This window comes from Mauremys reevesii, linkage group 17, assembly GCF_016161935.1.
Source record: "Mauremys reevesii isolate NIE-2019 linkage group 17, ASM1616193v1, whole genome shotgun sequence".
In the NCBI taxonomy this organism is placed as follows: domain Eukaryota; kingdom Metazoa; phylum Chordata; order Testudines; family Geoemydidae; genus Mauremys; species Mauremys reevesii.
Genome location: NC_052639.1, coordinates 12,477,942 through 12,505,500, shown reverse-complemented (window position 1 = coordinate 12,505,500; position 27,559 = coordinate 12,477,942). Strand labels below are relative to the sequence as shown.

Sequence of the window (27,559 nt, the reverse complement as noted above, 5' to 3'; positions counted from 1 at the left end):
TGAGTCACAAGGTGTATCTGCCTTCTCTCAGTGGGTCGACTGTAGAGCTGATGGTCCGTAATGGGCCATCAAGCAGGCTAAACAGAACTGACACCAACTTGTCTGGCTGGGGTGTTCCTGGAAGCAGAGCACAAGTTTGAAATACGGGCAGCATAGAGCCAATATTCATAACATCAACTACAAAATGATGCACATCTAGAGATAGCATCATTATAATCAGCCAATCAGAACCTCTCCATAGACCTCTTACACAACAACCTTTCTACAATATTGGCTGCGAATATAGAACAGTGGTCGCAACAGTGATCTATACAGTTACAGATTATGTCAGTAATGTCACAGGAGGTGACACGGTTCTGAGGGCTGGAGAAAAATGCCTTCTAGTGAGCTATTGAAAGAGCTCAACCTGTTTAGCTTCTCAAAAGAAGATTGAAAGGTGACTTCATTGAAGTGTTGAAGTGCCTTAATGAAGAGAAAAGATTGGGTATTAAAGGGCTCTTGAATCAGGCAGAGAAAGGCCTAAGAAGACCCAATGGCTGGAAGGTGAAAAGAGACAAATTCATATTACAACTAAGGCACAAATATTCAACAGCGAGGATGATTCACCACAGGAACAAGTTACCAAGGAAAGTGGTGGATTCTCCATCTCCTGATGTCATTTCATGAAGTATAGATGACTTTATGGAATGTGGTTGCCCAATAAGTATGTCTTGTGTCCTACAGGAGGCCTGCGATACGCAGGGGTCAGATTAGATGCTCTAATGGTCTCTTGCCATAAAGTCGACTAATTTCTGAAAATCTGAGGGTAGCATTGGGAGCAGCGTCTGATGTTTCCCTGCCTGGCCGGCTTGCTGCCTAGACGAGCGCTCCTTGAGTGGGGTGATCCACAGGAGTAGCTCAAACCTGCAAAGTGCCTGGCCAGGGGCAGGACGTTAACCCAGCAAGGGAGGGTGTGGCAGTGACATCACAAAGGCCTTTTGCAGGACCTCAGCCTATTGGTCCAAGGTGGTGGGAGGTGGTGACCTCAGAGAGATGCTGACATCAGCCAGGCAGGACAGGGCGAGGGGCCAGGAAACCTCAGAGACCCCTGTGGCTTTACTGGAGCAAGTCTCCTTCTCCAGGTCTCCTTCTCCTTCTCCAGGTCTCTCTCTGAGGACTGAGAGAGTATTCGGGTTCATGGACGTGAGCGCCAGGAGGAACCTCTTTCGAGTTTTCTCCTTCCCCTTTAGTGATTTTACTAGAAAACAGCCGTCCCTGTTTAGAAGGTAAGAGCCTCCTGGAGGTTTGAAACCTGTTCAGTCTGATCCATCTGGTGAGAGTTGAATTCTAGGCATGGAAAACACGAGCTTAAAGAGGCAGAATTTTATTGCGCACCTGGGATTTTGTCCCTTAGAATCACTGGGGACATTAGGGTTTGTCCTTTTGTTTCACATTTTCCTCCATCCCTTCCTCCCTCCTTTCTCTTCTTCTCTTGCTTATTTTGTTCTTTCTCCTGTTCCCCTCCCAACACCAGGAGGGAGGGAGTGTTGGGGAGGGCTCTGCAGCTCCCACTGTAGGAGGTCCACCCAAAAATGTGAGGCTGAAATAGTGCTCAGGCAGTCAGGACCGGATTAGCCTTTTGTGGGTCGGCACCAAACATATTTGTAGGCCCCTATGTAGTCACTGTGGGCTCCGAGTGTGGGCCTGGTGGGGCAGTGCCATTGGTGCCATAGGATACCCGGTACTGAACCTCAGAGACATTTTCATTTTGATCACACACCCCTACATGACTGTCGCCTTGCCATACACAGCTCCTCAGCCCCAGGTTTTCTTATTGAGCTGTACACCCATGTGGGTTTACCAGTGTCCACAGTGAGCAGAACTTTCATAGTGATCAGGGGAAACGCCCCACAGATTTAGCTCCTTCCTCATTCAGACCTTCTCTAGCCATGTCTCCAGTACCCCCCTATGTCACCAGTCACGGCAGGTGGTCCTAGTCTCAGCTCAGAGTTCTAAAGCCAGCAGATACCTGATCAGTTCTGACAGATCCCAGCCCCCATCCTGCGATGTGAACCAGCCACCTGCAAACACCATCTCCCCAAAGTCAGGACTGAGCCCTTGGGAATCTGAAGCCACCAGCCTCTCTCCCTCTGCTCCCATCTACATGCTAGTCTGCTACCTGGTCACCACCACCTCTCCCCATACTTGTTTCCTTTCCACTTTGGAAATGCTCCCACCCAGCTGGAAGCTCCCTCTGCCAGCCTGACCTGCTCCCTCCTTCCCTGCTCCCTTGACATTCCTGTCCCTACTGGTGCCCTCTGTTCCTTGAGGTGAACTCCAGTGTCTTTAGCTGCTCTAGCTTAATGGCCCCAGTAGTCACAGAGCCACCTGCAGCTTCTCTGGCTACAGCCATGGGGCCAGAGGCCAGCCTTAGCCAGCTGCAGCTACTAGCCGCAGGAGGGGTGGCAATGCCAGGGCTGAGCGTGCTTGAACCTTGCAGCAGCAGCACTAGGGGCTCTAAATCCTCAGCCCTGGCCCTAGGCAGCTGCAGACTCTGGAGTTAGGCACTTCCCTCCTCAGGCCATGGCTTTAAATACCTCACGATTCCCATCACCTGCAGCAGAGGCCACCAATTCCCACGCCCCCTCAGCCAGCACCTAGTCGTGCAGAAAGTGCAGCCTGAGTGATTTTGGAGGCTGGGGTGCCAGGAAGGTTCCCATCCCTGAGCAGCAGCTCTGCAACAAGCTCACGTGCGTCCCAGTTGGGACATTAGCTGTTACTGACAAGGCTTGTCTGTGTTCTTTTTATCTCATTGTTAGGTGTGAGAAGTATGAACTGTTGAATAGGTTCCATTAGTTGGTTAATAAGATGTCTACAGAAGTAAATCACTGGCTTTAAAATAAGATCCAATCTGGAGCATATGAACTATTGACCCCTGGACTCCATCTCTGAGAGGGGACTTGTTTACCATCAGGGGACAGGCTCAAACCAGTCAAACCGGTTTTCCCGCCAAAACCAGCCCTCAGCGTTCCATCTCCTCAGCCCTTTTCCCGCCACAGAAGTGATATAAGGACGTGCTCAGCGCCTGCGCGGCCGTCCCCAGCGACGGCCCCTCCACGGTCGGGTCTTCCCAGTGCTCCCGAGCCCGAGGCGGCGAACCCCTGGGTCCCGCCGTGAGACTGAGGAACAGGAGGCCTGTCACCCCATTCCTGCCGTCCTGCATCCCTGGTGTCCAGCCTCCCACGGAGCCCCGGGAGTGAGAGACCCGGAGGGGGCACTGGGGCTGGGCAGGAAAGTGACTCTGCCCGGGGAACCGGGAAAGCCTCAGAGCTGCCTCCAGCTGACAGTGGAGCATGCAGCAGGAAACTACTTGACATAGCTCAGGATTTGGGGCAAGGAACTAGAGAGCACAAGCCTGAGGGATCCCACTGTGAGTGTAGTAATGAGAGATAGAGAGGTGTCAGGCAGGAGGGAGAAGCTGAAGTTGGAGGGAAGAGGTCAGTGGGACGTGGGGAGGGGTTGAACTGTCTCTGTGCAGCCAAGAAATTCCAAGTGGGGTGAGTAAATGGTGGGGCGGGGAGGTAGGGGGGAGAGGTTAGTGGATCCTGTCCCTGTTTGTGCCACTTAATCTCGCCCCCGATACAAATTCTCCTCTAGTTCTGCCCCTTTTTTCTCACTCAGTGTCTCAGGCCTTCTAAAATCTGGGCGATTTCCCCCTTCCCCTCAATGATCCAGCTCTCCCGTCTCCCCCGATTTCCCCATTCTCCCAGTTCTCAAACGTCAGTTCAAATCTTCTCCGTGAGGGCATTTCCACCACGTGTTATCTGCAGCGATTTGTCCTTGTGTGGGTGGAAATTGTTGCCTGCGTCATTCCCAGCATAGTGCCCCTGGGTGGGGTGGGACTGGCTCCAGTATTAATGTCAGACTCAGTTGTTAGTCTCTAAGGTTCTAAGTACTCCATGTTCTTTTTGTGGATACAGACCAACACGGCTGCTGCTCTGAAACTATGTAACTGTACTCTCATGCCCAGGATCTAAATCATGAATGAAGATATTAAGACTAAGAACTGGACCCCAGAGCTGAGCATGGTGGGGACCCCACTCCCTTTATGCCATGGCCTGACTGTAGACCATAATGCTTCTCTCTGGGAACAGTTTCCCCAGCCAGTTATGCACCCACCTTAGGTAGTTCCATCTGAGTTGCCATTTCCCCTAGTTTGACCAGAGGAGAAGGTCATGTGAGACCATTGAAAGCCTTCCTAAAGTCTGAAATAAACCATATCTGCCGCTTCCCCCCCCATGCATGGGTTTGCCCCACCCCAGTCCAAAAGCTATCAGGGGCTGGTTTGACACAACTTGTCGCCAGTAAATCCAAGCCTCAGAGCTGCCTCAGCCCCAGTGGAGCTGCAGCAGGAGCTGCCCCGGCATCGCTGGGATTTGGGGGCAGAGACTGGGGCCTGGCGGGGATCCCCTGTGGTGTGGGGGAGATGGGGGTGTCAGGCAGGGAGGAGAAGCTGGAGTTGGAGGAAGGTCAGTGGGACGCGGGGAGGGGGTTGAACTGTCTCTGTGCAGCCAGGAAATTCCCAAGTGGGGGAGAAGTGGTGGGCGGGGTAGGGGAGGGGGGTTAATTGGATCCTGTCCCTGTTTGTGCCACTTGGCTCTCGCCCCCGATACAAATTCTCTCTAGTTCTGCCCCTTTTCTCGCTCAGTGTCTCACACGGGGCTATAAAATCTGGGGCGATTTCCCCCCTTTCCCCTCCAATGATCAGCTCTCCCGTCTCCCCCGATTTCCCCCGTTCTCCCCATGAGTCTCAAACGTCAGTTTAAAATCTTCTCTCGTGAGGGCATTTTCCACCCGTGTTATCTGCAGCGATTTGTCCTTGTGTAGGTGGGAAATTGTTGCCCTGCGTCATTCCCCAGCACATGGCTGCCCCTGGAGTGGGGGTGGGATGGCTCAGTGGCTTAATGCTCAAATAAATTTGTTAGTCTCTAAGGTTCCACGAGTACTCCTGTTCTTTTTGTGGATACAGACTAACACGGCTGCTGCTCTGAAACTATGTAACTTTACTCTCTATGCCAGGATCTAAATCATGAATGAAGATATTGAACAGAACTGGACCCAGAGCTGAGCATGGTGGGACCCCACTCCTTATGCCCTTCCGGCCTGACTGTGAACCACTGATAACTACTCTCTGGGAACAGTTTCCCAACCAGTTATGCACCCACCTTAGAGTAGTTCCATCTAGGTTGTATTTCCCTAGTTTGTTAAGGAGAAGGTCATGTGAGACTGCATTGAAAGCCTTCCTAAAGTCTAGATAAACCATATCTGCCGCTTCCCCCCATCCGCAAGGTTTGTTACCCAGTCAAAGAAAGCTATCGGGGGCTGGTTTGACACAACTTGTCCTTGATAAATCCAAGCTGGCTATTGCTTCTCTCCCTATTATCTTCTAGATGTTTTCAGATGGATTCCTGAATTGTTTGCTGCATTATCTTCCCTGGTGCAGAAGTTAAGCTGACTGGTCTGTAACTGCCTGGCTTGTCCTTATTTCCTTTTCATATATGGGAACTACATTTGCCCTTTTCCAGTCTGCTGGAATCTCTCCCATCTTCCATGACTTTTCAACTATAATAACCAAAGTAAAACTAGCCCATTGGGTCTGTGAGCAGGTAAATCGCCTCCCTCGCCCAGCAGCTCCCCCAGGGCAATGACCCAATGCCTCCCCCCACCACAGGGACAGAAGCTGAAAGTCCATCTGATGGCAGGTCAGGGGCTAGCGTGGAATGTGCTGGGATCTCGGCCTGGGCCCTAGTGGGGTAGGTGACCCCGTCACCCGTAACCACACCCAGCAAGGCCTGCACCGATTTTCTCCTGTCTGTGAGTCCCAGCAGAGAGACCAGGGACTCATTGGTCCATGGAGAATGAGCTTTCCCCCAGCTGGGGGCTGCAAACCAGTGATCAAGGGCAGCGGGTGAGGGGAGCTTGCACTAGCGCTCCTGCAGGGTCCATGGTGTGGGGTGAACAGAGAAATCCAGTGTCCAGGGCTCTCAGGCCACGTGTCCATTCCACTGCAGGAGGGGATCTGGGAGCAGCCCGAGGGGACTGGGGCAGGAGTCGGGAAAGCAGCCGTCTGGGAGAAGGAGGGAATTCAGCTGTGCTGGGAAGCTGGGCTGAGCAGAGATGCTGCTGCAGATGCTGCTAGTTCCTGAGTACGACGCTGCAGCACTTTAACTACATGGTTAATATAGAGGTTGCAGCTCAGCTGAGTAGTGTGCTGCACTCATTTTAATGGTGTTAGTGGCTTTGCCAGGGTATAAAACCAGGGCCGCCCAGAGGATTCCGGGGGCCTGGGGTCTGGCGGCAGGGGCCCCACTTGGCGGTAATTTGGTGGCGGGGCCCTTCCGTTTCATGACCCGCCACCGAAGTGCCCCGGAGACCCGTGGCGGGGACCCCTGCTGCCGAATTACCGCCGAGCCGGGCTGCACGTCGGCGGCGGGTCCCGCCGGCAGTAATTCGCCAGCAGAGGTCCTTCCACCCCAGAGCGGAAGGATTCCCGCCGCCGAAGACCGGGAGCAGAAGAAGCTCCAAGGGCCCGGTCCGCAAGAGTTTTCGGGGCTCCCGGGCGAGTGAAGGACCCTGCTCCAGGGGCCCCGAAAAACTCGTAGGGGCCCCTGCGGGCCCGGGGCCTGGGGCAAATTGCCCTCTTGCCCCCTCTCGGCGGCCCTGTATAAAACTGAGGTGCAGCTTCACCCTGGTCACACCCTCTATCCCTGCTCCACCCCTCCCCTCCAGTCTGTCCATGCTCCCCCTCCCGAGCACTCCTTGTGCCTACAGCTGCTGGGGGGAGGCACAAGTGGCACCTGTGTGGGAGGAATTTCCCAGGGTGGGGGAGGGCTTTACCCCTTCCCTACAGCCCCTTTGGCCCACCCTGGGCAGCATGGGAGGCAGAGCACAGTGGTGGGCTGGGGCCAGATTTCAAGAATGTCTCTTGATGTCAGATCCAAATATGGGATCCTGCCTTTACATGCGTAGGGGCTGGACACCTGCAGTGCCCAAGGACTCCACATGCAGCTGTGGCTGCAGTTGGAACAAGTTCCCTGCAGTCCGGTAGTTCAAAGGGAGAAACTGAGGTACCCAAAATTAGGCCATTGTTGTAAATTGAGGCCTTTCCGCCTTGCCCGTTAACAACAGTCGGTGGGCTAAGGCTCATTGGAAGTCACTGTTTAGACTTGATCACGGCTGACGTAGTCCTGGTCATAAGCAGAAGCCTGGCAGTGAAAGGTCCTGATTCCATCCCCAGCCTCCAGAGGCAGATGGTCCCCCAGGGATGGAACAACCCTGGGAATATTTTACACTCACAGTCTTTCCCACGGGCTGGGTAATTCCACAGTCTCATTCACAGGGCTGAGAACCTCAGGGTTAAGTTGCACAAAGTGAAACTAACTGAAATGTGCCCCTGCGCTGCACGCTGTGCTGTGCTGCCCTGGGGAGATGTGGCTTTAAGCTGCTGTCCCAGCCCCTTCCCACTCTCAAGAAGGACTGGGCCAAAGAGATCTGATGAGGTTCAACAAGCGTAAGGATTTTTATCTCTCTAGGCCGATCTGATCAGAAGATCTCGGGAGCCTTACAGTTTATCTCCGCTGAGTCCCCTTTAAGGCCATCTATCAGAGCTGACTTTAATGAACTCCACACACACAAAGCTATAAAATAAAACAACAACACTTTATTTGCTAAGGGAGAGGAAGGAATGGAAGGGAATGGATTAATGATTCTGGAGATTCGGAATAACACACAGGCACTTATAATACAAGATGTTCTATCTTTACAGACATCAGCGATAAAGGGTGCAGGATCCAGAAAAGAGAAGCCAGTAGTGAACACTGACCGTGGACAACAGATGAAACAGACAGGTACGTATCCTATCTTAACTCCCAACTCCCACCCTAACCCGCTTTGCGTCGCCCTGAGTGCACGATTGATCTAACTAATCGGACCAGGTCCGTGTATGCAAGTTTGCTTTCCCAAAACAACAAACAAACAACCCCAACTTAATTAGTAAGTAGCTATTGCAGGCCCATAGCCAGTGGCAAGATTGTACCGCACCAGGAGAGAGAGCAGCCACCTGCACCTCTGACAGCTCAAAAGCTCAAGAGCCAGTGCCCTGCCCCTCCCTCCTCATTGGTCTCTGTAGGAGCTGTTGCTGGGCAAGGTCAGATTCCTGCTCTTCCCACTTTCCCGCCTTTTCTAGGTACTGAGGAACAAGAACCTGACCCCAATGGAGGTCGCCTTGTCCTTTACCAAAACAAAATGGCCTTTTGATTTACAGAACTTATTTTAACTTTTATACAGAATAATTCGGCAAACATGTATACTGAAATTAACATTTCCCCTCTTGTCGGTGTTACACCTGTTTTAAAAGATGTAACTGCCGACACCTGTGGCTTTGCCAAATTATGACCCACCCGATGAATAAATTGTCACATGGCGAAAAATTTGCATTGAACCCAAATACAACCATAGTATTACAGAGGGGTAGTGCTGATTAAAACATTCCTTATCGCAGACTGGGGATGTGTAATAACTGTTTGATTTGCTTCTTCCTAATTACCACGGACCAGTTAAACTAGGAATAGGAGAAGGAAGAAACAAAACAAAATGGTATACTCTTATTACATAAGGACCAACCAAAGACCAATTACCAGAGTCTGCCGTTGTAACATTCATTTTAAACCTCCTATACAAGTCTAACTATTTACGGAAAATTTAACCTTGATCTTACTGCAGTAGAAAGTTTTACAATGAAAAGACTCTTCCTGCTTTACATCCATTTCCTGCACAGACGAACTATTGCAAGAAGGTGTGGATACAACAGTACATTGAGAGCCGAGAAGGAAGGACTGTGCTGGAGTACTAATTCTGAACATGGCACTAGGTCTTTCATGAACCCAAGGAGCTGATATATTTCCAGAAACCCACCCCATGGTACATGCTCAGGTACTTCAATTTAATGCAACCGCAAATCTGAGAACTGTTGGGCACCTAAGTTTGGTACAATTCCCAAAAGAGGTTTTACTATATCCCACTTACATGACATTTCTGTTTTTCTCTGCATCCCACAGGTGCAGCCTGATAGTTAAGGCACATTTCTGAAATTACTGCTTGAAATATACCTGCCTTGTTCGATCTTTCTTTGACCCACTTGAGCACACAGCACGGTTCTTCCTTGATCATTAAAACAGAAATGGGGTCATTTTGTTCCAAAGGATCCAGGGTGGCCATGGGATCCTCTGTGGCATAATGACTCCCTGTTATACAGAACAGATGGTCACCTTCAACCAAATCAATTAACCAAACCTTAACAAATACAGTGCAACCTATATACATAGAGAATAGGATGATGGCGGTCATGTCGATCTAGGAATGGAAGAGAAAATATGATTGGCACAGTTAAATGGGTTGATTTCCTTTCCATTCCTTTACCTGGCTGCTATGGAATCACTTTAATTTGATCCCCTTCTTTGCTGGTATTTGAACCTGATATACAGAGGCACTTGCTCCGTTTGTTATGATAACTGGACCCACCCAACGAGGACTAAGGACATGGCCTTTTCTATATAATACCTAAACATTACCTTTGTACCAACCACCCATCCTACATCATTAATGTGGCCTAACCAAGCACTAATGACTTGGTTATTAGCTTTTAGTTGAGGAGCTACTCGATGTTGAAGACTGCTGATGGTGTCTAGCAACTGTGACATGTATAAGTCTATTTGCACCCTGGGAAGGTACTCATCCGGTGGAACTCCTCCCACCCACTAAAGTTCAGGGTGTGCCTAATTCTCCCAGTTAGCATCTCGTGCGGTGAAAACCCTCACACAGTTCTAGTAGATCGCATGGCCGCTAGGATATATGGGAGTTTGCTATCCCAATCCCTTCCTTGCACATCTATTACTTTTCTAAGAGCAGTTTTCATGGCTCTATTAGCCTCTCGACGATAACAGATTTTGCGGGTGAGCAGCTATGTGCAACCGCTGTTTGATGTTTAAGGCCGCACACAGCGCTTTGTGACTTCACCCACAAAGTGTGGTCCTCTGTCTGAATCTATTTCTGATGGGATACCAAATCGAGAAAAGGTTTGTTCCAGTATTTCCTCCTTTATGTTAGGCAACCACGCCACTTAGACACCCGTTCCAAAGTTTTGGACGCAGCATAGTGTCCCTGGCCATGAGCTACAGTTATTAGTTCTTTTCGTGGAGTTATTGGCATAACCAGTACAGGTAATTCACAGTTTGGTGATGTTGCTATAATCAATCCGTTTTTGTCCTTACATATCCTTGATGTTTCCCTGCTGTTAAAAGGGCTTGGAGATCATTATCCTGTTTTTGCAGGGTCAAGATGCCATGGCCTGCTGACACATCTGGAGACGGCATCTTAACTACAGCAGCTGAAATTGGGTCTTATCCCATGTATATGCTGATCCTAACCTAGCAGCTTGTTTTGCTAGCTGATTGGCCTGATTGTCAAGCGTGGCCAGAACCGACCCCCTTCGTATGGGCTTTTACTTTGAACTCTTTTCTTCCAGATGGGAAGGGCTTGAACCACCCAACTAGAAGCAGAACACAGACAGATGTTTTCCTCAGGTGCTACCCCAGACGATACTGCCAGGACCGCAATTCATTGTGCAGCTTGTGCTGACGGCGGCCTCACCGTACCCTGCACCGCTTGCTGTCCCCTCCTGGATTGCAGCAAACCCTGCAACAGGATGCCCTTCGTGGTGACAAGCACTCCCATCAACTGCCCAGAGTGTTAACCCTTTTCCTTGTACTTCTTCCCAGGATGTTGCTAAGAAGAATGGAGATAGTAAGTCTAAATCAGGATCTGGCAACGGACATTCGTGCTCATCTCCTGCGGTAATCGGAGCATAGGAAGGATTCTCGTATGGGGATCTTCTCAGTACGAATATCCCGATTGACCAGACTTAGAGTCCATCCCGCCAGCCGGGGAGAGGATACCCTTCCCTCATTAATTCTTCCAGAGATGACATATTTTACTGGAGTATGGCATGTCCTCACCACAATGAGAGCTGTGCCACTTAAATATTCCCAATGTGTTAGGGACCATACCAGGGCGAATACCTCACGTTCGCAAGCTGAAAACCTCGCCTCCACCTCACTGAGAGTTTTGGAACCATAGGCCATCGGTCTCACCTGGCCAATTTGTTTTGCAGCAAAACAGCTCCAGTGCTTGCTGGAGTAGTTGCCAGGTGCAAGTAAAATGGCAGGCCTTGTTTAGGAGAGGCTCGCGCTGGTGCAGCCGCTAGAGCCTTTCTAAGATCATTAAAAAGGCACCTTTCACAATTGGCAAGTCAAATCCTAGTGAGGAAAAGACAAAGAAGCGTAAACTCTGGCAAGTCCAATGAAAAGTATAGGGCAGAGGCCAAAAATGAACGTGAAGAGCAACTAGCCAAGGCACAACAACTAACAGCAAAGGGTTGTTAAGTACATGGGATCAGGGCCGGCTCCAGGCACCAGCCTACCAAGCACGGGCTGGGCGGCACCTTGGGAGGGCACTCGGGGTTGGTTTTATTTTTTTGTTTGGCCAGGCGGCGCTGGGGGGAGGCGGGTCTTAGGAGGCGGGGTGCCGTGTTGGGGGGGCGGGGACTCGGGCGGTGCTCGGCTGGGGTGGGGACTTGGGCTACGTGCTGCTTGGGGGGCGGGGATGTGGGTGGGGCGCCGCTCAGGGTGGGGACTGGGCGGGGCGCCGCTCAGGGGGCGGGGCTTGGGTGACGCTAGGGGGCGGGGTCTTGGGCAGCATGATGCTCGAGGGGCGGGGACTTGGGCGGGGCAATGCTCAGGGTGGGGACTGGGCGGGGCGCCGCTCGGGGGGCGGGGCTTGGGTGATGCTCGGGGGCGGGGCCTTGGGCGGTGTGACGCTCGGAGGGGGTCCATGGGATGCAGGAAGTCTGCCAAACGGTCAGCAAAGCCACTAGGCAATCGGTGCTAAAGGAGCACTCCAGGAAGACCAGGCCACTGCGGCGAAGCTAAAAAGTTCCTTGCTTCTGTCTTCACTGCAGAGGATGCGGAGGAAATCCAGACACGCCAGCCCTTCTTTTTAGGTGACAGATGCTAGAATCAAAGAATTATAGACCCATCAGGTTAGAAGGCACTGCAAGGTCCAGGGAGGGTGTTTGGGTGAAGAAGGGGGTGTGGGGTGTAGGCTCTGGGAGGGAGGTTGGGTGCTGGGTGCAGGGTCTGGGCTGGGACAGGCGGTTGGGGTGCAGGAGGGGTTTGGGTGCTAGGTGCAGGGTCTGGGCTGGGACAGGGGTTGGGGTGCAGGAGGGGTTTGGGTGCTAGGTGCAGGGTCTGGGCTGGGACAGGGGTTGGGGTGCCGGAGGGGGCTTGGGTGCTGGGTGCAGGGTCTGGGCTGGGACAGGGGTTGGGGTTTGGGAGCAGAAGGGGTACAAGCTCTAGGAGGGGTTTGGGTGCTAGGTGCAGGGTCTGGGCTGGGACAGGGGTTGGGGTTTGGGAGCAGAAGGGGTACAAGCTCTAGGAGGGGTTTGGGTGCTGGGTGCAGGGTCTGGGCTGGGACGGGGTTGGGGTTGGGTGCAGAAGGGGTACAAGCTCTAGGAGGGGGTGTGGGTGCTAGGTGCAGGGTCTGGGCTGGGACAGGGGGTTGGGGTGCAGGAGGGGTTTGGGTGCTAGGTGCAGGGTCTGGGCTGGGACAGGGGTTGGGGTTTGCGGTGCAGGAGGGGCACAAGCTCTAGGAGGGAGTTTGGGTGCTAGGTGCAGGGTCTGGGCTGGGACAGGCGGTTGGGGTGCAGGAGGGGTTTGGGTGCTAGGTGCAGGGTCTGGGCTGGGACAGGGGTTGGGGTGCAGGAGGGGTTTGGGTGCTAGGTGCAGGGTCTGGGCTGGGACAGGGGTTGGGGTGCAGGAGGGGGCTTGGGGCTGGGTGCAGGGTCTGGGCTGGGACAGGGGTTGGGGTTTGGGAGCAGAAGGGGTACAAGCTCTAGGAGGGGTTTGGGTTCTGGGTGCAGGGTCTGGGCTGGGACAGGGGTTGGGGTTTGGGAGCAGAAGGGTACAAGCTCTAGGAGGGGTTTGGGTGCTAGGTGCAGGGTCTGGGCTGGGACGGGGTTGGGGTTGGGTGCAGAAGGGGTACAAGCTCTAGGAGGGGTTTGGGTGCTAGGTGCAGGGTCTGGGCTGGGACAGGGGTTGGGGTGCAGGAGGGGTTTGGGTGCTAGGTGCAGGGTCTGGGCTGGGACAGGGGTTGGGGTTGCGGTGCAGGAGGGTACAAGCTCTAGGAGGGGGTTTGGGTGCTAGGTGCAGGGTCTGGGCTGGGACAGGCGGTTGGGGTGCAGGAGGGGTTTGGGTGCTAGGTGCAGGGTCTGGGCTGGGACAGGGGTTGGGGGGCAGGAGGGGGCGTGGGGGCTGGGTGCAGGGTCTGGGCTGGGACAGGGGGTTGGGGTTTGGGAGCAGAAGGGGGTACAAGCTCTAGGAGGGTGTTTGGGTGCTAGGTGCAGGGTCTGGGCTGGGACGGGCGGTTGGGGTTGGGTGCAGAAGGGTACAAGCTCTAGGAGGGGTTTGGGTGCTAGGTGCAGGGTCTGGGCTGGGACAGGGGTTGGGGTGCAGGAGGGGTTTGGGTGCTAGGTGCAGGGTCTGGGCTGGGACAGGGGTTGGGGTTGCGGTGCAGGAGGGGCACATGCTCTAGGAGGGAGTTTGGGTGCTAGGTGCAGGGTCTGGGCTGGGACAGGCGGTTGGGGTGCAGGAGGGGTTTGGGTGCTTGGTGCAGGGTCTGGGCTGGGACAGGGGTTTGGGGTTTGGGAGCAGAAAGGGGTACAAATGAGGAGTTTGGGTGCTGGGTGCAGGGTCTGGGCTGGGACAGGCGGTTGGGGTGCAGGAGGGGTTTGGGTGCTAGGTGCAGGGTCTGGGCTGGGACAGGGGTTGGGGTGCAGGAGGGGTTTGGGTGCTAGGTGCAGGGTCTGGGCTGGGACAGGGGTTGGGGTGCAGGAGGGGCTTGGGGGCTGGGTGCAGGGTCTGGGCTGGGACAGGGGTTTGGGGTTTGGGAGCAGAAGGGGTACAAGCTCTAGGAGGGGTTTGGGTTCTGGGTGCAGGGTCTGGGCTGGGACAGGCGGTTGGGGTGCAGGAGGGGTTTGGGTGCTAGGTGCAGGGTCTGGGCTGGGACAGGGGTTGGGGTGCAGGAGGGGTTTGGGTGCTAGGTGCAGGGTCTGGGCTGGGACAGGGGTTGGGGGTTGGGAGCAGAAAAGGGTACAAACGAGGGAGTGTGGGTGCTGGGTGCAGGGTCTGGGCTGGGACAGGGCGTTGGGGTTTGGGAGCAGAAAAGGTACAAACGAGGAGTTTGGGTGCTGGGTGCAGGGTCTGGGCTGGGACAGGGGTTGGGGTTTGGGAGCAGAAGGGCACAAGCTCTAGGAGGGGGATTGGGTGCTAGGTGCCGGGTCTGGGCTGGGACAGGGGGTTGGGGTGCAGGAGGGGGCTTGGGTTCTGGGTGCAGAGTCTGGGATGGGACAGGGGTTTGGGGTGCAGGAGGGGGTTTGGGGGGCTGGGTGTGAGAGGGGGTTTGAGTGTTGGGTGCAGGCTCTGGGCTGGGACAGGGCGTTGGGGTGCAGGAGGGGGTGCAGGGTGTGGGTCTGGGCCAGGGATGAGGAGTTTGGGGTGCAGCAGGAAGGCTGCCCTGGGGCTGGGGTGGGGGGCCAGAGGGGAGGATTCCCCCCAGGGACAAGACACTCACCCAGGCCCCACCAGGCTGCTGCTCAGGAGGTCCAACCGGGATAAGCCCCTCCCCTCAGATTCGACTTGGAGTCACCTGGTGGGGGCGGGAGGCTGCCATGCGCCTCCTTCCACAGGCGCAGCAGCCGCCTCAGCCTGCCCCAGCCGCTCCCCTGTAGCCTGCAGTGGCAGCGGCCAGTGAGGGAGCACAGTGTGGAGATGCAGGGGGCAGGCAGAGACGCTTGGGGGAGGCACGTGGGGGTGGCAGGCAGGGCCGGGGGATGCTCTGGGGGTGGCACGTGGGAGTGGCAGGTCGGGCTGGGGGAGAAACCCTGCCCTGAACATTGGTGGAGCCGGGCCCCTCGAGGCCCTGAATTTGCTGGAGCCCGGGCACCACAGGCCCATATAACTCGCCGCCTCTGGCAAGGTTCATCTAGTCTAACCCCTGCCAAGATGCAGGACTTTGTGTGTCTAACCCACCCAGCTTCTCTCTTCTGGCTGGGGTCCCTTGACTGCAGCAGCTCCCCCGATCTCCTCGCTCTCCTCTTTCCCTTACTTCCTTCACTTCTCTGCCCACTGGTTTGCTGCATCTCTGAGTCCTCTCTATATGCCCTGGCCCAGCAGCTAGTTGCCCAGGCTACACTCCCATTGCCATCCGTGGGGGCAGCCTGGGCTGTGAGGGCTGCAGGTTTTGGTCCCTGGTCAATGCAGGTGCTATGGCTGCTGCACAGCTACGTGGTGACTCCTGCAGCCCATCACCAAACTGCGGGGCCATATTCTGCAGGGTGGCCTCCCTGGCTGAGATTCTGGGAGCAGAGAACCCCTGGGTCAGAGAAGGAAAATGGCCCACACAGAACACACTGTCAATGGCTCCCACAGACGTCCCCGTGACACCCGACTGTGCAGCCCAGAAGTTCTCCTGCTCCTTCATTGTCACCGCGGGCAAGAGTCTGGCAATGGGAATGGATTATGCATCTGGGCAAGGAGGAATTGGCCATGGAGGTGGAGGAGGACTTGGCTTTGCCCTCCTTATCCTCCTCCTCATCCAAGTCGTCCTCTTCTGCTTTCTTCTCCATGACCACGTGCTCCATTCCCATGGCCAGGTCCTCCCCCTCCTCCACTTCCTCCTCTCTGGCCAGATCCTCCCTCTCCTCTGTGGCCAGGTTCTCCTCCTCCTTTTCCTCCTCGTCCTCTTCTCTGGTCAGGTCCTCTTCCTCCTGCTCCTTCTCCGTGGCCAGGTTCTCCTCCTTCTCATCTTCCTCTCTGGCCAGGTCCTCTTGCTCCTACTCTTCCATTGCCAGGTCCACCTCCTTCTCTTCTTCTTCCCCCTGCATCGGCACATCCTCATCCTCCTCCATTCCTGGGTCCTCCTAGTCTATAGTCAGGTCCTCTACCTCTTCTTCCGCCTCTTCTTCTTCCCCCTGCATGGCCACATCCTCGTCCTCCTCCATTGCCAGGTCCTCTCCTTCTCCTCCTCCTGACCCAGATCCTCCTTGTCCTCCTCTGTGGCCTGGTCCTTCTCCATGGCCAGGTCTTCCTCTTTCTCCTCTGGAGCCAGGTCCTCCTCCTCTTCCTCCTGCTCCATGGCCAGGTGCTCCACTCCTGTGGCCAGGTCCTCTTCCTCTTCCTCCACAGGCAGGTGCTCCTCTTCCTGCTCCATGGCCAGGTCCTTCTCTTCTTCCTTTTGCTCCATGATCAGGTGTTCCTTTCTTCCTCTTCCTTTACCTTCTTCTTCCTCCTCCTTCTCAGTGATCAAGTCCTCTTCCTCTTCTGTGCAGAGGTCCTCCTCCTCCTCTTCTGCTGACAAGTTCTCTTCCTCCTCCTCTCCTCTGCTGCAGACACATTCTCCTCCTCCCCCTTTCCTCTGCTGCAGACACATTCTCCTCCTCCTCCTTTCCTCTGCTGCAGACACGTTCTCTTCCTCCTCCTCCTCCTCTTCTTCCTCTTCTGCAAACAAGTTCTCCTCCTCCTTTTCCTCTTCTGTAGTCAGATTCTCCTCTTCCTTCTCTTCAGACACATCCCCCCCCTCCTCCTCCTCTTCTTCCTTTTCTGCAGACACATTCTCCTCTTCCTCCTCCTCCTCTTCTTCCTTTTCTGCAAACAGGTTCTCATCCTCCTCCTTGTTCTCTTCTATAGATATTTCCTCCTCCCCCTTCTCCTCTGTGTCCAGGTCTTCCTCCTCCTCAGTGGTAATGTTCTCCTCTTTCATCACTAGCTCCTCCACCTCCTCCTCTTTTTCACTAATCAGGACTTGCTCTTCCTGCTTCTCCTCCTCCTCTGTCTTTAGATCTTCCTCCTCTTCCTCTCTTTCTGTGTCAGGGTCTTCATCCTCCTCTGTCTTTTCCTCAGGGCCAAAGTCCTTCTCTGACTGGTCTGTGGGGGTCTCTGCATCAGAGAGACAAGGGCAGAGGGTGACTCTTGCTGGGGAGGGGAAGAGGAAGGAAGGACAGGGGTGAGAAAGGATGGGGTGAGCATATTTAATGTTTCTCCTCCCATGTAAGCATCGAAAGGCAGAGAGATCCCCACAGTGTCCCTCTCACCCACCCCTCAGCCCCAGGACCCATTGCAGAGAGATCCACACTGCCCCGTCCACAGACCCCTCAGCCCCAATGACCCATGGCAGAGAGTTCCCCACACTGCCCCTCCCATAGACCCTCAGCCCTGTGGCCCCATGGCAGAGTGGGCCCTTCACTGTCCCATCCTCCCTGGGAGTTGCTCCAAATCATCAGGGACCCACTTCCCAGAAGCTCCCCCCATGCCCCATTGCAGGGGGTGGCTCTGCAACTCCCGCTGATGTCATTGAGCTCACGTGGCTCTGGCCAGACCCCTGGGCTGGGATCCCCACAATGACTGGGACAGAGCGACTGGGTGTTAATGGCCCTTGCTCCTCCCCATGCCCAGGGGGTCTCCTCACCTGCAGTGGAGGACCACTCAGCCTCCGTGTTGCAGAGAACCTCCAGAGAGTAGCTGCTCTCCTCCGGCAACAGTTAAGCAGCTGAGGCAGCGATCCCCCAGCTCCTGCCCTGGGAATGCCTCCTGCTGGCCCACGCAGCTGGGATGAGGGCAGGCCTTCCAGCAGAAGCAAACCCAGAGCTGCGTTGCCTGGCTCCTGCCATGGGCTGAGTCCTGCCTGCCCAGATTGAACTTAGGCCACCTCCATCTCGGCCTGGATGTTGTCTCTCTCTGCTCAGCACCAGCCCTGGGGGCTGGTTTCCTCCCAGTGAGCAAGGCCGAGCAGGACCATCTCCTGGGGTGGCGGGGCCTGCTTCCCATGCCATGCGGATGGAGGGGCAGCTCTCTGTCTGGGGACGCTGGCAGCTGGTCCCCTCTGGCTCGGGGCCACCTTCCTCCTGAGATACCTTCTCAGCACGTCCATCCTGGAACTGAGCAGGGAGCAGCCGTGAGTCTGGGGCAACAAAGCCTCTCAGCAATGGGCCTGTCTTGCCTCAGGGGGGATGGAACCTGGGTCCTTAGAATCATAGAATCTCAGGGCTGGAAGGGACCTCAGGAGGTATCTAGTCCAACCCCCTGCTCAAAGCAGGACCAACCCCAACTTAATCATCCCGGCCAGGGCTTTGTCAAGCCGGGCCCTAAAACCTCTGAGGATGGAGATTCCACCTAGGGAACCCATTCCAGTGCTTCACCATCCTCCTAGTGAAATAGTGTTTCCTAACATCCAACCTAGACCTCCCCCACTGCAACTTGAGACCATTGCTCCTTGTTCTGTCATCTGCCACCACTGAGAACAGCTGAGCTCCATCCTCTTTGGAACCCCCCTTCAGGTAATTGAAAGCTGCTATCAAATCCCCCCTCACTTTTCTCTTCTGCAGACTAAACAATCCCAGTTCCCTCAGCCTCTCCTCATAAGTCATGTGCTCCAGCCCCCTAATCATTTTTGTTGCCCTCCGCTGGACTCTTTCCAATTTCTCCACATCCTTCTTGTAGTGTGGGGCCCAAAACTGAACACAGTACTCCACATGAGGCCTCACCAAGGTCGCATAGGGGAATGATCACGTCCCTTGATCTGCTGGCAATGCGTCTACTTATACAGCCCAAAATGCCATTAGCCTTCTTGGCAACAAGAGCACACTGCTGACTCATATCTAGTTTCTTGTCCACTGTAATCCCCAGGTCCTTTTTTGCAGAACTGCTGCTTAGCCAGGCGGTTCCCAGCCTGTAACGGTGCATGGGATTCTTCCGTCCGAAGTGCAGGACTCTCTTGGCCCCTGCTGACTCCACCCCAGGGGGCCCCTCCTAGTGCCTGAGTCACAAGGGCTGCTGTGCCCTGGGAAGTGTTTGGTGCCCAATAACAGACTAGGATTGTCATCCAGGCACAAGGGTACAAATCTATCACAATCTCCCAGTAACAACACAACAAGTGAGGGAGCTTATTGGGCAGAGGAAGAAAGGCCTGGGGTTAAGGAAAGAACAGGAGCAACTAGACTAGTAACCCATCAACAATCACAGCATTGACAAGGGGCCCGACCCGCCCCAACCAGCTCCTCCCAGCCCCTGCGCAGCAGAATGGGAGTTGAGTATCAGTTCTCTAGGGGCTGATGCTGCCCTGTGCTCCTTGGCCGGCTTGAAATTCACAAGGAAAACAAGCAAAGGGATTCTTACCGGGTCTTCGGTCTGAGTGTCAATGGGCACCTCCCAGGCTGTGACGTCTCCCTCAGCTCCACTCCACCAACAGCCAACAACCGAATGGAAACCAACCCCTTTGTCTCCGAGCACTGGCTTCTGATTGGCTCCCTCTGCTCCACTCCCCCAACAGCCAATAACCAAATATAAACTGACCCCTTTGTCTCCAGCGCTGACTTCTGATTGGCTCTGGTAGTAGCTCCCGCATGTTCCGTCTCCGCCCGGCATTCCAGGCATGCTGGGAAGCGGTATCCTGAGCCCTGCAGCCATTGCAGTGGCGGCTTAACGCACAGGGGCCCATGCCCAGGGCCTCGGGCAACTCGGGGCCCTGGGAAAATCTCACCATGCTCGGGCAGCATGATTTCGTTGGTGATTGTCTTGCCTGGCATCAACAACGCTTCTGCTCTCACTCGTTTTCCATCTCACCACTGGGCTGGACTCTTTCCCCTCTTCCCCTCCCTCTCCACCCCCATTTCTTTCCCTTGGTGCCAAACACAACACAAGAGGAAAAACAAAAGTTATCATCACAATCTGCCGTGATGGCTAGGCTCTCCTTCTCGCATCACCCACACCCCAGGGCTTACCCTGAACCCCCTTTGCATGATGTTGTCACAGCTACAATTGGAAAGCACCCCACTGCTCCTGCACCCAGCATAGTCACGCTGCACAAGAGACTCTTGTCCCTTCCACTGGTATTAACCCCACAGAGCCCCAGGTCCAGCTAGGATGCACCTTATTTTTCTTTAGTACTGGGGTTCTCGTCCTCTCCTTCCTATCTCTCTTGGACTCCATCTGTGGGAGTGGACAGGAAGTGTTACAGACACACAGACCCTCCCCAGCTCTCTCTGCACCCTGGGCTCACACCTGGTTGTCTCCCAATCCTTGGCGCTGTCCAGCATGCCTCCCCCCGCAGAAGTCATAGAATCATAGAATATCGTGGTTGGAAGGGACCTCAGGAGGTATCTAGCCCAACCCCCTGCTCAAATCAGGACCAATTCCCAACTAAAGCATCCCAGCCAGGGCTTTGTCAAGCCTGACCTTAAAACCTCTAAGGAAGGAGATTCCACCACCTCCTAGGAAACCCATTCCAGTGCTTCACCACTCTGTGAGTGAAAAGTTTTTCCTGATATCCAACCTAAACCTCCCACACTGCAACTTGAGACCATTACTCCTTGTTCTGTCATTGGGTACCACTGAGAACAGTCTAGATCCATCCTCTCTGGAACCCCCTTTCAGGTAGTTGAAAGCAGCTATCAAATCCCCTGCTCATTCATCTCTTCTGCAGACTAAACAATCCCAGTTTCCTCAGCCTCTCCTCATAAGTCATGTGCTCCAGCCCCCTAATCATTTTTGTTGCTCTCCGCTGGACTCTTTCCAATATTTTCACATCCTTCTTGTACTTTGGGGCCCCAAACTGGACACAGTACTCCAGATGAGGCCTCACCAATGTCAAATAGAGGGAATGATCACATCCTCGATCTGCTGGCTATGCCCCTATTTATACAGCCCAAAGTGCCATTAGCCTTCTTGGCAACAAGGCCACACTGTCGACTCATATCCAACTTCTCGTCCACTGTAACTCCTAGGTCCTTTTCTGCAGAACTGCTTCCTAGCCATTCGGTCTCTAGTCTGTAACAGTGAATGGGATTCTTACGTCCTAAGTGCAGGACTCTGCACTTCTCCTTGTTGAACCTCATCAGGTTTCTTTATCTAGGTCCCTCTGTATCCTATCCCTACCCTCCACTGTATCTACCACTCCTCCAAGTTTAGTGTCATCAGCAAACTTGCTGAGAGTGCAGTCCATGCCATCCTCCAGATCGTTAATGAAGATATTGAACAAAACCGGCCCCAGCACCGACTCTTGGGGCACTCCACTTGAAACGGGCTGCCAACTAGACATGGAGCCGTTGATCACTACCTGTTGAGCCTGACGATCTAGCCAGATTTCTATCCACCTTATAGTCCAATCATCCAGCCCACAGTTCTTTAACTTGCTGGCAAGAATACTGTGGGAGACCATATCAAAAGTTTTGCTAGAGTCAAGGAATAACACATCCACTGCTTTCCCCTCACCCACAGACCCAGTTATCTCCTCATAGAAGGCAATTAGGTTAGTCAGGCATGACTTGCCCTTGGTGAATCCATGGCGCCGCCGCCCTTGGTGGTGCTGAGTTCTGGGGGCTGGGGTGGGGGGGGTCCGTCCGTTTCACAAGCTGCGGCTCTTCCCACGTCCCCGAGCTCATGGTAGAATCCCGGCAGGAGTTTGGGGGGCAGAGGGGAGCTGCCCAACCCCCCGTAATCCAACCCTCCCCTTCCCCTGCCTCATTCCAGACGCTGAGTCCCAGCCCTGCCGCTGCCCTGGGGCAGGTGGGTTTCTAGTCCCAGTTGGGCCCCTCTCCCTAGGCCAGCGGTTCTCAGCCCCATCAGCACACCGGGCCGCCGGGTAGTGTCTGCACTGGGTGGCTGCAGCCCACAATGGCTAAGAGGTTGAGAACCGCGGCTCTGGGCCGAGTCTGTGGCTGCTCTGGGCCAGGCCTCTGCAAAGCTCCCGCGGTCCGTTACTGGGGCCATTTCAGCCACTGTCCTGGCTGGACGGGGAGCAGCGGGAGCTGGAGGAGGAGGGAACTGGGGGGGTCCTTGCAGCAGGGGTTCCCTCCAGCAGGGGGCGGTGGTGGCGAGTGTGGCCCCCCCCCCACTCTAGGGCCCTAGGGCTGCTGTCTCCCTGCCCCCGCGCCCATCCTGTGCGTGGTCTGGGTGTTTTATGATCACGGTGAGTTTCGCTGCTGCTCCCCGGCCCTGCGGGAGGCTCCCAGCCCCTGGCCCGCTGCAAGGCCGGACCGCAGCCCCCTCCCCTTCGCCCCCGCAGACTTCGTGCTGGTGTGGGAGGAGAAGGTGCGGCCCCCGAAGAAGAGGAGGGGGAAGCTGGCGGCTCACGAGGCCAGAGGCGACCGGCCACGCGGGCACCACGAGCACTGGAGGAGGAAGTTCCTCAACAACCTGAGAAATGCCGGGCTGCTGATGGAGAAGGTGAGAGGAGAGACTTATACCGTGGGCCCCGGTATGTGCCTCCCTCCTCCGGTCCCGGCCGCATCCCTCCTGGGCCCCGGGCCCCTGCTGTGTCCCTCCCCGCCCCAGGTCCCTTCCATGTCCCTCCCCACCCCCTAGGTCCCTGCCGCGTCGGGTTGCCAACTTTCTAATCACACAAAACCCCGCATCCCCGCCCCTCCTCCGAGGCCCCACCCATGCCCCGCCCCTTCTCCGAGGCCCCGCCCCTACTCACTTCATCCCCCTCCATCGCTTGCTCTCCCACCCTCATTCACTTTAACTGGGCTGGGGATGAGGGTACGGGGGGGATGCAGGCTCTGGGGTGGGTCTGGGGATGAGTTTGGGGTGCAGGAGGGGGCTCTGGGCTGGGGCAGGGGGTAGAGGTGAGGGCTGTGGGAGGGAGTTTGGGTGCAAGAGGGGGCTGCGGGGTTCATCGTGGTTCCCAGCCAATGGGAGCTGCAGAGCCGGCATTAGGGTCAGGGGCAGCGCATGGAGCCTCCTGGCCGCCCATGTGCCTAGGAGCTGCAGGGACCTGGGGCCGTGTGAATTCTGGGCAGGCAGGAGCCTGCCTTAGCCCCGGTTGTGCCGCCGACCGGAGTCACCAGGGTCCCTTTGTGACGGGCGTTTCGCCTGGCAACCCAAGGTCCCTGCCATGTCCCTCCACCTCCAGGCCCCAGGCCCCCTGTGACGATGCGGTTCTGGCGGGACCCAACTGCGAGTGCCAATTCAGGACCAATTGCTCAAACAGGGCAGTCACAGCCCATGGCTGGGGGTTTCCACCTCTAAGGCAAACCAAACCAGCCAGACAGAGAGGACTTCGGTCTCACCCCACTGGCTAACCACAAGTCACACAAGGAATTTCCTTAGACACTCCAGTCTCCCAGTATCACCACCAGTGCACTCGTCCTGGGGATGAATGGTTATGAAAACCAACACCCCAATAAAAGAAAATGGTTCCCTCGATCCCAAAGGACCAAGCCCCAGACCCAGGTCAATATACACATCAGATCTTACCCACAAATCACGCTGTTGCCAATCCTTTAGAATCTAAAATCTAAGGGTTTATTCATAAAGGGAACAAGGTAGAGCTGAGAGCTAGAACTGGTTACATGGAATCAATCACATACAGTGATGGCAAAGTTCTTGGTTCAGGCTTGTAGCAGTGATGGAATAAACTGCAGGTTTAAATCAAGTCTCTGGAACATCCCCCGCTGGGATGGGCCATCAGTTCCTTGTGCAGAGCTTCAGTTTGTAGCAAAGTCCCTCCAGAGGTAAGAAGCAGGATTGAAGACCAGATGGAGATGAGGCATCAGCCTTTTAGAGGCTTTACAGCAAAATGGAGTCTGGAGTCACCTGGGCAAGTCCCTGCACTTTGCTGAGTCACAAGGCGTGTCTGCCTCCTCTCCATGGGTCAGTTGTGTAGCTGATGGTCCTTAATGGGCCCTCAAGCAGGCTAGGCAGGGCTAACACCACCAGAAACACAGCACAAATTTGAAATACAGACAGTACAGAGCCAATACTCATAACTTCAACTACAAAATGACACATGCACCCAGACACCATAATCATAACCAGCCACCCATAGCCTGGTCTTAGACACCTTATATGATCCTTTACATAAGATTTGGTGCCACTACAGGACCTTGGTTGCAACCATGTTCTATATGGTCCCAGATCATATCAGTAACGTCACACCCCCGCCATGGCCCTCCCCTCCAGGCCTGATCCCCCAGTGTCACCCCTCCGAGCCCCAGCCCCCACCCCATCCCTCTCCCACTGGGTCCAGGCCCCTGCTGCATCCCCCTCCCAAGCCCTGGCCATGTCCCCCCGTCCCAAGGCCCTGGCCCCCACCACATCCTCCCGGCTCCAGCCAGGCCTGGCTGTGGCTGATTGGGGTGACGGTGCATTGGGAGACTCGAGGCCTTGCTGGCCCCAGGATGCAGCAGTCGGAGAGAAGGCGGCTGTCCCCTGCCTGACCCCAGGGCCGTGTGTCCCATCCCTGCCCTACAGACCCTGGCCTGGAGCCCTGGACGCAGGCACATGGCAGCTCTGCCCCTGGGGCTCCGTGTTCAGCCCCTCCTGCTTCCCGCAGGAGGAGATGCTGAGCGGCGGAAAACCATCCACTACCTGAAGCTGAGCGCCCGTGGGGCGTGCTGGTGTTCTACGCCGAGCTGTGCCTGCAGCGCCCCTGCAGGTCAGTGCACCCGGGGCGGCTCTCCCACCAGCCCCATTGCCCTCTGCTAGCCCAGTCCTGGGCTCCCGCATCTCTGCCAGCTCCCCTCAACCCCGACCCGCAGCCCCCACCAACCCCAGCCCGGGGCTCCCCACCCCGCTCTGCCAGCGCCCGACCCGCAGCCCCCTGCTAGCCCAGCCCTGGGCTCCCCCCCGCATCTCTGCCAGCTCCCCTCAACCCCGACCCGCAGCCCCCTCCTACCCCAGCCCTGGGCTCCCCACCCAGCTCTGCCAGCGCCCCTCAACCCCGACCCGCAGCCCCCACCTACCCCAGCCCTGGGCTCCCACCCAGCTCTGCCAGCTCCTCAACCCCGACCCGCAACCCCTGCTAGCCCAGCCCTGGGCTCCTCACCCAGCTCTGCCAGCGCCCCGACCCGCAGCCCCTTGCTAGCCCAGCCTGGGCTCCCCAGCTCTGCCAGCGCCCCTCAACCCCGACCCGCAGCCCCACCTACCCCAGCCCTGGGCTCCCACCCAGCTCTGCCAGCTCCCCTCAACCCCGACCCGCAACCCCTCCTACCCCAGCCCTGGGCGCACCCCAGCTCTGCCAGCTCCCCTCAACCCCGACCCGCAGCCCCTGCTAGCCCAGCCCTGGGCTCCCCACCCAGCTCTGCCAGCGCCCCTCAACCCCGACCCGCAGCTCCTTCTAGCCCAGCCCTGGGCTCCCCCACCCAGCTCTGCCAGCTCCCCTCAACCCCGACCCGCAGCCCCACCTACCCCAGCCCTGGGCTCCCACCCAGCTCTGCCAGCGCCCCTCAACCCCGACCCGCAGCCCCTGCTAGCCCAGCCCTGGGCTCCCCCAGCTCTGCCAGTGCCCCTCAACCCCGACCTGCAGCCCCACTTACCCCAGCCCTGGGCTCCCCAGCTCTGCCAGCGCCCCGACCCGCAGCCCCTGCTAGCCCAGCCCTGGGCTCCCCCAGCTCTGCCAGCTCCCCTCAACCCCGACCCGCAGGCCCCACCTACCCCAGCCCTTGGCTCCCCACCCAGCTCTGCCAGCTCCCCTCAACCCCGACCCGCAACCCCCTGCTAGCCCAGCCCTGGGCTCCCCCACCCAGCTCTGCCAGCGCCCCACCACCCCGACCCAGCCCCACCTACCCCAGCCTGGGCTCCCCCAGCTCTGCCAGTGCCCCGACCCAGCCCCTGCTAGCCCAGCCCTGGGCTCCCCACCCAGCTCTGCCAGCGCCCCTCCACCCCGACCCGCAACCCCCGCCTACCCCAGCCCTGGGCTCCCCACCCAGCTCTGCCAGCGCCCCTCAACCCCGACCCAGCCCCTCCTACCCCAGCCCTGGGCTCCCCCCCCAGCTCTGACAGCGCCCCTCAACCCCGACCCGCAGCCCCCTGCTAGCCCAGCCCTGGGCTCCCCACCCAGCTCTGCCAGCGCCCCTCAACCCCGACCCGCAGCCCCCTGCTAGCCCAGCCCTGGGCTCCCCACCCAGCTCTGCCAGCGCCCCACAACCCCCACCCCCCGCCCTCTCCTACCCCAGCCCTGGGCTCCCCACCCAGCTCTGACAGCTCCCCTCAACCCCGACCCGCAGCCCCCACCAACCCAGCCCTGGGCTCCCCACCCAGCTCTGCCAGCGCCCCTCAACCCCGACCCGCAGCCCCCTCCTACCCCAGCCCTGGGCTCCCCACCCAGCTCTGACAGCGCCCCTCAACCCCGACCCGCAGCCCCCTGCTAGCCCAGCCCTGGGCTCCCCCACCCAGCTCTGCCAGCGCCCCTCAACCCCGACCCGCAGCCCCCTCCTACCCCAGCCCTGGGCTCCCCACCCAGCTCTGACAGCGCTCCGACCCGCAGCCCCCTGCTAGCTCAGCCCCGCCCCCCAGCTCTGCTAGGCCCCCCGTGTGCAGGAAGTAGTGGGGGGACTGGCCCCGTCTCCGCCTGCAGGTGACTGTCGGTCTGGGAGGTTCCCCTGGCCACCCCCAGCCCTGACGCTCTCTGTGCCGACCGCAGGCCCAGCCCAACCCGGACTGGAACAGCTCCGCCGAGGTCCTGAGGAGACTCTGCATCCCCAACGCCCTGCACCAGCACGTCCCCAACAAGCCCGCGGACTATTACACCTGCGCCTTCCGCAGGTCCAAGCTGGACAAGTGAGTCTCGGGACTCCCTCAGTTAGGTCCATCTGGGGGGCCAGGGAGGCCAGAGCTGCATTGGGAGACCAGAGCCCCATCTGGGCTCCCCTCCAGTCTCCCAGCCAGCTCCAAACTGAAACTCCCTCCAGCCTCTCACTCAGCCTCCCCCCGGCTCCTCCCCCAGCCTTTGTGTCCTTTGTCCAGTTTCCGGGCAGAGGTGTCACCTGGCCTCCAGCCCCCTTCCTGGGGTCTCATGTTCCGTGCTCAGGTGTCCTCCCTCAAGGCAAGTCTCCCATCCCCAATGCAGCCAGTCCCAGCACAACTCCCCTGCAGCCTTCCCAGGCCAGCACTCCCCACTGAGCATTCACAGAGCACAGCCAGAACATCCCCACTTTGTCACAGCTCCCTCCTTGCCTCCCTTCCCCTGGCCCGACTGGCTGTTTGATTATCCCCCCCAGGTTCCTGGGCAGCGACTCCCGGGACTCCTACTTCAGCAACACGCAGAGACATCGCATCGTGAGTAGGGTGGGGGGAGCGTGGGGACCTCAGGGGCCTGCCCCACTCCCAGCCCTGCTCTGCCCAGGTCCGTAATTAACCCCGTTGCCCTAGAGGCAGCTCCACGGGCCCATCACATGGTGGGCAGCCAGATCGAAATCCCCTGGCTCTCTAATGGGCTGATTTAACCCCCCATCCTTCCCTCTCCTCCCTGAGGCCAGAGGGGGGCTGTGGCTGGATACACACCTCCCCCTGCAGGGAACAAGGCCGCCTGCCCCAAAGCACAGACACAGACCAGAGGAGTTTAAGGAGACTCTCTCTTCAGGTCTCCAGCCACTAACTGGTGCCAGTCCTGGACATGTGAGCAGAGCCGAGTGCAG

General features: G+C 56.9%; 1 protein-coding gene and 1 long non-coding RNA gene across 2 annotated transcripts; both read left to right on the top strand.

Moving 5' to 3' along the window:
• Positions 1 to 7,818: 7,818 nt before the first annotated feature.
• On the top strand, positions 7,819 to 12,094 carry LOC120385133. Its single transcript, XR_005589285.1, has 4 exons — positions 7,819 to 7,886; positions 8,816 to 8,970; positions 10,562 to 10,889; positions 12,053 to 12,094. It is a non-coding gene; the product is annotated as an uncharacterized LOC120385133 (long non-coding RNA).
• A 9,916-nt stretch (positions 12,095 to 22,010) lies between these two features.
• LOC120385132 (anoctamin-7-like) lies at positions 22,011 to 27,366 on the top strand. Its single transcript, XM_039504244.1, has 3 exons — positions 22,011 to 22,367; positions 26,566 to 26,702; positions 27,143 to 27,366. The coding sequence occupies exons 1-3, from the start codon at positions 22,359 to 22,361 to the stop codon at positions 27,273 to 27,275; spliced, it is 279 nt and encodes a 92-aa protein (XP_039360178.1). The 5' UTR covers positions 22,011 to 22,358; the 3' UTR covers positions 27,276 to 27,366.
• Positions 27,367 to 27,559: the final 193 nt, after the last annotated feature.

What these genes read in the sequence shown, in the direction of transcription:
- LOC120385132 (XM_039504244.1), top strand. An exon ending in CGCAGGTCCAAGCTGGACAA is followed by an intron (nt 26,703 to 27,142) that starts GTGAGTCTCGGG and finishes TATCCCCCCCAG; the next exon opens with GTTCCTGGGCAGCGACTCCC.